The 12,673-nt window shown below is 37.5% G+C and overlaps 1 protein-coding gene across 8 annotated transcripts in view; it reads left to right on the forward strand.

Annotated features, from left to right (window-relative positions):
* Positions 1-12,673, forward strand: part of ADAMTS19 (ADAM metallopeptidase with thrombospondin type 1 motif 19) — a 283,872-nt gene that overhangs the window by 223,492 nt on the left and 47,707 nt on the right. For all 8 annotated transcript variants that reach the window (XM_015451847.3, XM_065546713.1, XM_065546712.1 and 5 more), the window contains one exon: positions 798-951. In XM_015451847.3, coding sequence (XP_015307333.2) covers positions 798-951 — 154 coding nt within the window. The remainder of the gene's footprint in view (positions 1-797; positions 952-12,673) is intronic.

The raw sequence follows: 12,673 nt of genomic DNA on the forward strand, positions 1-12,673 counted from the left end.
AAACAGACATGGTCCCTGAATATAGTGCAGTCCAATGTATAGCCCAATGTTCAGTCATTTTCATGTATTTTTATGGTTTATTGAACTGTTTATATATATGTACATAAGTGTACAATTATTAAGTTAATATTAAAAGTTCATGTAACATAAATTTAACTTCAAAGAAAACAATATATACTACAAGTAGAAAATCAGTAACCTTGCTAAAATTAAAGGTTAACTGTAAGCATACATGGAATCAAATTCTTGTCCTCCGGTTTGCTTAGAAATTCTCTGCCTTTATGAAGTTCAGTGATCTCGGAAGTCATCTATCCTCTTCCTCTTTTGACTCAGCGACTTCCTGTCCATCTTTACTTTGCTCTACATTTGGTATTAGATTTTGGGTCACACCTTGATATTTGATAGGACACATACTCCTGCCGCCACTTTTGCCCACCCCCAACTAAAGTCATCTTATACATGTACTATGCTTTGGGAAACTGTCTAGTCCATCAGATTGAAAGAAAATGATCTAGTATTTCTGACCTCACTCAAATGAACTTTTCTTCAAGATGTTTTTAGCATGGAGGTAAGTACAAAACTCCAGTCTTTTCAAAAGCATGCCTATATCACCATTTAAGAATAATGTCACGTTTCTAGTATGCATTAAGAGAAGGGTATGTCCACAATGACAACAACAACAAAAGACATGCACAAACGCAATGAGCATTTTAAGTATCAATATTGTTAATTTTATGCTTTACATTGCACGTGCTCTAGTCTGACCCATCTGCCTTGATCATTTTTATATACTATAGGTGCTCCTGTTTCAGGATCAGAATTATGGTCTTCACTATGAATACACTATCCCATCAGACCCTCTTCCAGAAAACCAGAGCTCTAAAGCACCCGAGCCCCTCTTCATGTGGACACACACAAGCTGGGAAGATTGCGATGCCACTTGTGGAGGAGGTGAAGGATTTTTAAACATGTATCTTTCCAGAACATCAGTTGTTTTCTGATTAAGCACTGATAATTAAGACAGATCCAAAATCCCTAATCTGCAATTCCAAAATCCATAAAGAGTTAGAAACTGAAAGTTTTGTGTGACATGTTTAGTGGCTAAACACCTGAACTACTTTGAATGGAAGAACAGCTATTTAGGATTGTTACATATCTCAATATGACTACTCTTTGCATTACATTACGTAAGTATTAATATATTTGTTTACAGGGGCCTCCCCAGACACCATTCAGATTGTTAGGTACTACTTAGGCACTGTGTTACTTCTATGAAATCTTAAAAGTTCTAAATTCCAAAGTACACCTGCCCACAAGAATTACAGACCTGAATTGAACATAAGAGTTATTTGACAAGAACAGTCTTGAACTGGCTTCTATGTTGTCTGCATACTTAAGCTAACTACACAAGGCTCATGGTATCCAAGACCTCCTGTGGATACCAAAATTTGAGGATGCTCAAGTTCCTGACATAAAATGATGTAGCACAGTCAGTCCTCTCAATCCGCTGGTTCCACATCCACAATTCAACCAGCCATGGGATGGAAAGTACCTACAGGCAGACTTTCATATCTGAAGGTTTTGATCTGCAGATGGTTGAATCTGTGGATGCAAAGCCTGTTGATACTGAGGGCCAACTGTATACAGAGCATGTGAAGAAAGTAATTTTCCAATTCCTTTAGTTTGCTCTTTTTTAAAAGTATACCACTATTTTCAATACATATAAATGCATCCTGAAATTGTGCTCCAAGTTTGTTTTTTTAATTTTCAGTCTTATATTAGAGGTTAAGGAGGCAAAAGAACATAATTAGTTCAGCATCAAATGTGACCATAAGAAATTACTTAATCCTTAGCCAGGTGTGGTGGTGCACACCTGTAATCCAAGGTACTCAGGAGGCTAAGGCATGAGAATTGCTTGAACCCAGGAGGTGGGGGTTCCAGTGAGCCATGATGACACCACTGCACTGCAGCCTGGGTGACAGAGAGAGGCTCGGTCTCAAAAATAATAATAATAATAATAATCCTTAATCCTATCCCTTTATTGTACCAATAAGATAATCGTGTCCTGCAGGTTAGGTAGATTGTGGTTGCTCATAGAACCAGTTAGTAGTAAAGCCAACACAGGATCTCAGGTCATGAGATTTCCAATTTATACCTGTATCCATCTGTATCTGTATCAGCAGTATATTATTTCAGTTCTCATTTCCACTGAACACATTTTCTATGGCCTTGTAGTAACTGATACCTTTTAATGCTGAAAAAAATATTCAATTATACAAAAGTATGATATATACATATATATTGTGTGCAAAGAAGTGAACCATCTATTTTGTTTTCTGTGCAAATAAACTGTTCACATAAAATGTTGCTGCAGCAGAAGTGGGGAAGGTGCAGTGACTGGATTTGGGGGAGTGGATTTGGGAGAAGAGACAGAAAGCAAACATGCAAGTAAGTAATATGGTATCAAATTGCGATACTCTGGATAAAAATAAAGCAAGGAGGGAAAATAGGAGTTGGGAAGATGAGAAGCAGTAGGTGCAGTTTTAAATATGGTGGTCAGAAAAGTCCTCAATGAGAAGATCCCACTAATTAAAAAACCTGAAGTGGATATGGGTGGGCACCAACTACAAGGACAGAGCATTGTAAGCAAAAGCCCTGAGGCAGGAGAAGAGCTTGGCATACTCAAAGAATAGCAAGAATACTTGTATGTCCTTCCTTTACTCTGAATGATGTAGGATGCTATTGGAAGGTTTAAATAGAGGAGTGACTTATTCTGACTTAATGTTTTTAAAAGTTACTTCTGTTTCTGAATTGATTGTACAGTGAATAGAGAAAAAGGGTACAAGTAGAGTGATCAGTCAAGAGGTTACTACAATAATCCAGGAAAGAGATGATAGTTGAACCACTGTGGTAGCAATAGAGGAGGGAGGAAATGGTCAGGTTCCATATATATTTTGAAAGTAGAACTAATAGATAATGTTGATAGACTAAATGTGGAGCATGAGAGAAAGAGATATGTCAAGGATGACTGATGGTTTTTGCCAAGCAACCTGCAGGGTTAATTCACCACTGCCTTCCATAGAAAAGTCTGGGGAAGACCAGGCACAGTGTCTTACGCCTGTAATCCCAGCACTTTGGCAGGCTGAGGCATGTGGATCACAAGGTCAGGAGATCGAGATCATCCTGGCTAACACGGTAAAGCCCCATCTCTACTAAAAATACAAAAAATTAGCAGGGCGTGGTGGCGGGCGCCTGTACGCCCAACTACTCGGGAGGCTGAGGCAGGAGAATGGCGTGAACCTGGGAGGTGGAGCCTGCAGTGAGCCGAGATCCTGCCACTGCACTCCAGCCTGGGCGACAGAGTGAGACTCCATTTCAAAGAAAAAAAAAAAAAAAAAAAAGAAAGTCTGTGGAATAGCAGGATTAGGAAGGAGTTTTATTTGAAATGTCTGTTGGACATCTAAGTGTGATGTCAAGTAAGCAGTTAGGTATATAAGTCTGGCATTCAGAAGAGAATATCAGACTACAGATAAAGAATATATGGATGATATTTTTAAATGCCAAATTAGAATAGTCACCAAACACTTTATCTATCCTTGGCATTTAAAAATATCATCCATATATTCTCTTTTTTTTTTAATACTTTAAGCTCTTGGGTACATGTGCATAACGTGCAGGTTTGTTACATATGTATACTTGTGCCATGTTGCTGTGCTGCACCCATCAACTCGTCAGCACCCATCAACTCGTCATTTACATCAGGTATAACTCCCAATGCAATCCCTCCCCCCTCCGCCTTCCTCCCTCCCTCCTCCCCATGATAGGCCCCGGTGTGTGATGTTCCCCTTCCCAAGTCCAAGTGATCTCATTGTTCAGTTCCCAACTATGAGTGAGAACATGCGGTGTTTGGTTTTCTGTTCTTGTGATAGTTTGCTAAGAATGATGGTTTCCAGCTGCATCCATGTCCCTACAAAGGACACAAACTCATCCTTTTTTATGGCTGCATAATATTCCATGGTGTATATGTGCCACATTTTCTTAATCCAGTCTGTCACTGATGGACCTTTGGGTTGATTCCAAGTCTTTGCTATTGTGAATAGTGCCGCAATAAACATACGTGTGCATGTGTCTTTATAGCAGCATGATTTGTAATCCTTTGGGTATATACCCAGTAATGGGATGGCTGGGTCATATGGTACATCTAGTTCTAAATCCCTGAGGAATCACCATACTGTTTTCCATAATGGTTGAACTAGTTTACAATCCCACCAACAGTGTAAAAGTGTTCCTATTTCTCCACATCCTCTCCAGCACCTGTCCTTTCCTGACTTTTTAATGATCGCCATTCTAACTGGTGTGAGATGGTATCTCATTGTGGTTTTGATTTGCATTTCTCTGATGGCCAGTGATGAAGAGCATTTTTTCATGTGTCTGTTGGCTGTATGAATGTCTTCTTTTGAGAACTGTCTGTTCATATCCTTTGCCCACTTTTTGATGGGGTGGTTTGTTTTTTTCTTGTAAATTTGTTTGAGTTCTTTGTAGGTTCTGGATATTAGCCCTTTGTCAGATGAGTAGATTGCAAAAATTTTCTCCCATTCTGTAGGTTGCCTGTTCACTCTGATGGTAGTTTCTTTTGCTGTGCAGAAGCTTTTTAGTTTAATGAGATCCCATTTGTCAATTTTGGCTTTTGCTGCCGTTGCTTTTGGTGTTTTAGACATGAAGTCTTTGCCCGTGCCTATGTCCTGAATGGTACTACCTAGGTTTTCCTCTAGGGTTTTTATGATATTAGGTCTAACATTTAAGTCTCTAATCCATCTTGAATCAATTTTCGTATAAGGAGTATGGAAAGGATCCAGTTTCAGCTTTCTACTTATGGCTAGCCAATTTTCCCAGCACCATTTATTAAATAGGGAATCCTTTCCCCATTTCTTGTTTCTCTCAGGTTTGTCAAAGATCAGATGGCTGTAGATGTGTGGTATTATTTCTGAGGACTCTGTTCTGTTCCATTGGTCTATATCTCTGTTTTGGTACCAGTACCATGCTGTTTTGGTTACTGTAGCCTTGTAGTATAGTTTGAAGTCAGGTAGCGTGATGCCTCCAGCTTTGTTCTTTTGACTTAGGATTGTCTTGGAGATGCGGGCTCTTTTTTGGTTCCATATGAACTTTAAAGCAGTTTTTTCCAATTCTGTGAATAAACTCATTGGTAGCTTGATGGGGATGGCATTGAATCTATAAATTACCTTGGGCAGTATGGCCATTTTCACGATATTGATTCTTCCTATCCATGAGCATGGTATGTTCTTCCATTTGTTTGTGTCCTCTTTTATTTCACTGAGCAGTGGTTTGTAGCTCTCCTTGAAGAGGTCCTTTACATCCCTTGTAAGTTGGATTCCTAGGTATTTTATTCTCTTTGAAGCGATTGTGAATGGAAGTTCATTCCTGATTTGGCTCTCTGTCTGTTACTGGTGTATAAGAATGCTTGTGATTTTTGCACATTAATTTTGTATCCTGATACTTTGCTGAAGTTACTTATCAGCTTAAGGAGATTTTGGGCTGAGACAATGGGGCTTTCTAAATATACAATCATGTCATCTGCAAAGAGGGACAATTTGACTTCTTCTTTTCCTAACTGAATACCCTTGATTTCTCTCTCTTGCCTGATTGCCCTAGCCAGAACTTCCAACACTAAGTTGAATAGGAGTGGTGAGAGAGGGCATCCCTGTCTTGTGCCAGTTTTCAAAGGGAATTTTTCCAGTTTTTGCCCATTCAGTATGATATTGGCTGTGGGTTTGTCATAAATAGCTCTTATTATTTTGAGGTACGTTCCATCAATACCGAATTTATTGAGCGTTTTTAGCATGAAGGGCTGTTGAATTTTGTCAAAAGCCTTTTCTGCATCTATTGAGATAATCATGTGGTTCTTGTCTTTGGTTCTGTTTATATGCTGGATTATGTTTATTGATTTGCGAATGTTGAACCAGCCTTGCATCCCAGGGATGAAGCCCACATGATCATGGTGGATAAGCTTTTTGATGTGCTGCTGAATCCAGTTTGCCAGTATTTTATTGAGGATTTTTGCATCGATGTTCATCAGGGATATTGGACTAAAATTCTCTTTTTTTGTTGTGTTTCTGCCAGGCTTTGGTATCAGGATGATGTTGGCCTCATAAAATGAGTTAGGGAGGATTCCCTCTTTTTCTATTCATTGGAATAGTTTCAGAAGGAATGGTATCAGCTCCTCCTTGTACCTCTGGTAGAATTCAGCTGTGAATCCATCTGGTCCTGGACTTTTTTTGGTTGGTAGGCTATTAATTATTGCCTCAATTTCAGAGCCTGCTATTGGTCTATTCAGGGATTCAACTTCTTCCTGGTTTAGTCTTGGAAGAGTGTAAGTGTCCAGGAAATTATCCATTTCTTCTAGATTTTCTAGTTTATTTGCATAGAGGTGTTTATAGTATTCTCTTATGCTAGTTTGTATTTCTGTGGGGTCGGTGGTGATATCCCCTTTATCATTTTTTATTGCGTCTATTTGATTCTTCTCTCTTTTCTTCTTTATTAGTTTTGCTAGCGGTCTGTCAATTTTGTTGATCTTTTCAAAAAACCAACTCCTGGATTCATTGATTTTTTGGAGGTTTTTTTGTGTCTCTATCTCCTTCAGTTCTGCTCTGATCTTAGTTATTTCTTGCCTTCTGCTAGCTTTTGAATGTGTTTGCTCTTGCTTCTCTAGTTCTTTTAATTGTGATTTTAGAGTGTCAATTTTAGATCTTTCCTGCTTTCTCTTGTGGGCATTTAGTGCTATAAATTTCCCTCTACACACTGCTTTAAATGTGTCCCAGAGATTCTGGTATGTTGTATCTTTGTTCTCATTGGTTTCAAAGAACATCTTTATTTCTGCCTTCATTTCGTTATGTACCCAGTAGTCATTCAGGAGCAGGTTGTTCAGTTTCCATGTAGTTGAGTGGTTTTGATTGAGTTTCTTAGTCCTGAGTTCTAGTTTGATTGCACTGTGGTCTGAGAGACAGTTTGTTATAATTTATGTTCTTGTACATTTGCTGAGGAGTGCTTTACTTCCAATTATGTGTTCAATTTTGGAGTAAGTGCGATGTGGTGCTGAGAAGAATGTATATAATGCTCCAATTAAAAGACACAGACTGGCAAACTGGATCAAGAGTCAAGACCCATCAGCCTGCTGTATTCAGGAGACCCATCTCACACGCAGAGACATACATAGGCTCAAAATAAAGGGATGGAGGAAGATTTACCAAGCAAATGGAGAACACAAAAAAGCAGGGGTTGCAATACTAGTCTCTGATAAAACAGACTTTAAACCATCAAAGATCAAAAGAGACAAAGAAGGCCATTACATAATGGTAAAGAGATCAATTCAACAGGAAGAGCTAACTATCCTAAATATATATGCACCCAATACAGGAGCACCCAGATTCATAAAGCAAGTCCTTAGAGACTTATAAAGAGACTTAGACTCCCATACAATAATAATGGGAGACTTTAACACTCCACTGTCAACATTAGACAGATCAACGAGACAGAAAGTTAACAAGGATATCCAGGAATTGAACTCATCTCTGCAGCAAGCAGACCTAATAGACATCTATAGAACTAAAAATATCATCCATATATTCTTTATCTGTAGCCTAATATTGAGTGAAGAAAGAGAGAAGCTATTAGAGGATTGAAACTTGGGGTATGCCACCATTTAGAGCTTGGATTGATGAGGAGAAACAAGCAAAGCCCATTGAAATGAGTAGCCAACAACATAGCAGGAAAAAAATAAAAAATAAGACATGCAAGAGGCAATGCTTTCCTGTATGGCAAGTGAAGAGAGTATTAGAAGAAGGAGGGAATGATCAACTGTATCAAAAGTTGCTAATAAATAAAAAATAATATAGCCTGACAATGACTGTTATATTATAGTCATTATATTTTATAAATGAAATACATTTGAAACATGAAAGTCAATGATTATCCTATAAAAATTAATTTTAATAAAGTGTTTGTCTCAAAAGACTGTGTGGATGGATTCAAGAGAAAATAGCAGAAGAATTGAAGAAAGAGACTCTAGGTTACTCAGGAATGTTGCTGAAAAGAGAAAACAAATGTGGCAGTGGTAAGAGGGGATATAAAACAAACGTGGCAGTGGTAAGAAGGGATATGAGTCAAAGGAGTTTGTTATTGTTTTCAATAGGGCATATTATACAACATTGTTTGCCAATGTGCATTTTTTAGAATAAAACAAAAGCTAGGAATGCAAAGGAAAGAGCAAAAAAATTGCCGAAGTGATCGCCAGATGGGATGGGATGGGATGGGATGGGATGGGATGGGATGGGATGGTGAAGTTGGGTTTAGGCAAAAATATGGACAACTCATCACTAGTCACAGGAGAAAAGATAGGTGTTGGGAACCTACAGTTGAAACTATTTTCTCAATAAAGGCTATCTGGTTGAGAGTGAGGGTGGAGAAGGAAGTACTGAAATTTTGAAAAAAAGAAAATGTGAATCAATCACTTAGATAATGAATGGAATGGGTATGTGTATTTTGATTATCTGGAGTAATAGTCTGTTTAAAGTTCATGGTCATGAATTTAGGATGATACCAGTCCTTATGATGGTATGTTACCCTCTAGCTATGTACAGCATGTGAGTGCACTTGTGAAATGAGTTTGGAAATTGCCAAGTCAATATGATAAAGTAAGAGAGGAGTAAGTGCTTGACCTGAGGTTGTATGCAAGAAGCTGAAAGTGGTGGATCATGGAATTTAGGTGCAATAGGAAGAACGTAAAGATATGGGGGCAGGAAAGACAGTAAAATGATGATAGGATTGATGGATTATAGGGTCTTGAGGGGTTAAAGAATTAGTAGTCTCAGGGTGCTAAAGGGAAAGACTTGTTAGTCTCATGGTACTAAAAGACTGGAAATATAGAGGATGATATCAGAAAATAGAGCTGAGATTACAGAACAGAAAGGGAGAGGAGTCTGGTAGTTGCCAGCGGGGAGCATGGCAGCCCCACCATGTCTAGATCCAAAGGTACCTGGAAGTGAGCAAAACAATGGGCGCCCCTCTAAGGCCTACAGGGAGAGTAAGAAGCTGTGTCTTTAGGAGGAGAAGGTGCCAAGAATATTCAAGCAGCATAGAGTGGGAAGGAGCAGCCTTTGGCAGAGGGCTCAGAGCTTTGAGGTTCTTACCTGACTCCAGGAGCACCTTTGCCAGAGCAAATGCAACATCGAGGGCAGAGGAATGGTGAAGTTATAAGGAATTCACTTTGCTCCCCAAGAATATAAGGTTACAACAAAAATATTTCAAATCACTCTCTCAATTTAAGAAAACGTTTTCAGTTATCCTTGCCACAAGAAATTTTCAGTGGCTATGTTTCTCTTCCTGGGCCCTATTACTGCCCTATGACTTGAGCTCTTCTGTCCTCCCATCCTCTCCTGCTGATGCTCCCATATGCACCCAAATTCACAAATTCCTGTTCCTCTGCTCCACTCATCCTACACTGATGCCAGGGGCTCATCTTTCTTAAGGGACTGTGCTTCACCTTTCTCTACCCAGATAAAAATCAAAGGCACAAAATAGAACCAAACACATTCACAACAAAAATATACACAGTTATATTTTTCTCTTTAACATAACTTACATAAGATTCTTAGTCATATCTGCAATCCTACCAACAAGCCCCCATCTTGTGGTTGAGGGAAAGGCAATGGAGGAGTAAAGTGATGGACAGGCTGATGGTTCCCCTGATACCACTGAGAAGAAGTTGTTAAAATCCATTTACATTTAAAACTCTAGACAGGAAAATATTTGCCCAGTGAATTTTTTTATTCTCATTTTTTCCTTCTACCATTTTGATCTAACAAATGCTGCATCAGAAGAAGTTACACATGTAGAACTTGTCAGTCTTCAATTTGAAAAAGCAAATTGTCTAGGGTCTACCTTTTTCCCCAAATTATATTAATTACTTCCTAAAATGTGTTTTACCAATTGCTAAGCATTACGGAATAGAGGTTGACTATAAATTCTTTTTGTTTCAGGATCAGGAAAAATATTAGATATTCTTAAACATAACTTCTTAATTATCGACATGAGAAAATTGAAGGGCTTAGAGGTTAAGTGACTTCCCAAGGTCACATGGCCCATTTGGGTAGAGCCAGGATTAGAATCAATGACTCAGGGGTTCAAGTCTTCTTTCCTCCTCATCATACTGCCTTCATGAATGGCTCAGGAGACTTAATGTAGTTTATTTCCACAAAATACAGCATGTCCTCTAGAGATTATTTAGGTTTTCTTTGGATACAAATGGACGTTTTATTATATTCTGTTATGTAAGAATTTAGATATGCTCTTATTTTTATTTCAAATGGCTGATTTTGTAAAATAGTCATTCTAATAATACATAACTCCTATATGATTTGTGCTTGAATAGATCTCCTCTTCCAACTCTACTCCACTGTATTTAGTCAACAGTTTTCAATTATCTCTATGTTAATAGGGTGCATATTCATTTCAATGCCAAAATATTTCTGGGCTTTTGGATATTATTTTCCTTTGCAGTTCATAAATAAAGTGGATGGACAGAATTTCAAGGATCGCATCATTTCTGACTTCATATCATCGATTTTATAGCCAGAAAGAGCTTTCTAGTCTTTCAGCATATTCATGAATTAAATGAGAGTAAGTTCAAAGCACAGAATATTGGAAACAGATTCATGCAAAATTTATCTTCAACAGCAAAGAGGAATAATAATAGCAGTATTCTACTTCACAAGAATATATTAAGAGCAAACAAAGTATCACAGTGCAGTACAAAATTTGTGTATAAGATGTGATTTTTCTAATTCTGTTGTAAGATATTAAATTGCCAATACTGTAATAAGTGGGAAAATAAACATTAAAAGGATATGGTTATCTAGCTAATTTTTATCATAATTATATTTTATATCAGCATCTCAAACTAAGTTTTAAAATGGTAACTCAAACTGAACTTATTATACATATGTATTCATTTATTATTGTCAGTTATTATAAGATATGAAAAGCCTAAGAGATGAAAATTCTCTCTATTAAAATGAATACTGCCTTAAAATCTCTAATGAAGGCTGACGATCTCAGGTAAATTTTTTCAACAGTTTAACATATGTACGTAAGTTATTAGACTTTCTATCACAGTCTTTTGAGTCTAATGATAATTCTAGAAATATTTGAATTGACATATCATTTTGTATTTTAACATTGGTCATTAGTTCTTTTATTTTAAACGGCTTGAAATGTTTTTGTTAAAGAAATGTTTACTTTGCATTAGAGTTCTAAGTCATCTTAAAATATTTGGAGGAATGGTTTAAATTTATTTTGGCACTTCAGAAGTGTAGATCAGTTTGCTGCAAGGTTCCTTTTGACATTAAAGACCTGTTTTAAGTGATCTTAGTCTTCAGAGGCAGTATAAATGTATTATTCCAAAATATCTGAGAATTGTGTGTGGAATCAGCATTAACTGCATAACTTTAAGAATTGTTTTGATCTAGTGAATAGATTAATGAAATAAAATAGCACGAGGACCCCAAAATTCAGTAACCCCTTTTGAAACACACGAAGAGTTAAACATGCTTTTAGGAAATCCTAAGCAGATCTACTTTGAAGGAAAAAAAGTAAGCCAATATTCCACATTATTCACACCAGTCCAAGTCTGTCTAGCTTATGACTGTCCTGGGATCCTCTAGACACTGCTTCCCTTGTCCATATTGAGATCATAAGTAGATATCCAAGCCTTTGGGTCCAAGCGGAGGAAAACATTTCAGTATTCAAATGCCTATACCTTTTAAAACCCTCTAGAATATATTTAACCTAGGAAAGAACATATAAGGGTGTGATTTGTTCTGTTTTTACTTTTTTTTTTTTTTTTTTTTGAGATGGTATTTGGCTCTTATTGCCCAGGCTAGAGTGCAGTGGCACAATCTCAGCTCACTGCAACCTCCACCTTGCAGTTTCAAGTGATTCTCCTGCCTCAGCTTCCCAAGTAGCTGGGATTACAGGTATCTGCCACCATGCCCAGCTAATTTTTTTGTATTTTTAGTAGAGACCGGGTTTCACCATATTGGTCAGACTGGTCTCGAACTGCTGACCTCGTGATCCACCCACCTCAGCCTCCCAAAGTGCTGGGATTACAGGCGTGAGCCACCGCCCCTGGCCTGTTTTTACATTTTAAAGGTACTATGCATGTACCAAAATAAACATTATTTGCCAAAGAAAATGCACCAGAATATCTTTTCTATTTTTTCTCTGCATTATTTTATTTCAATATCTAATATAATTAGATATTATTTCATATACGAATAAAAACATCTTATATTGACAGAAACTATTCATAACTTTGATTTTTAATACCTAAGTGATAATCCAGGAACTGGATTTGCCATAAGAGGAACTGGATTCCTGATAATTTATCATTTAGTTTGCAAATGATTTTTTCATCATTTTAGAAAACATAGTATTGAGATGAACCTCTTAATACAGAAGGCACTGACAGCTTGAATTACATGATTATATTTCACTCATTCATTCCTTTACCAGTATTGACCATGCACTCACTATTGCTAGGTGGTCCAAAGATGAATATATCTTTCATTCAGAGAACTCACAGTCCATCTAGTGGAAGTCA

Source organism: Macaca fascicularis, chromosome 6 (genome assembly GCF_037993035.2).
Source record: "Macaca fascicularis isolate 582-1 chromosome 6, T2T-MFA8v1.1".
Classification (NCBI taxonomy): domain Eukaryota; kingdom Metazoa; phylum Chordata; class Mammalia; order Primates; family Cercopithecidae; genus Macaca; species Macaca fascicularis.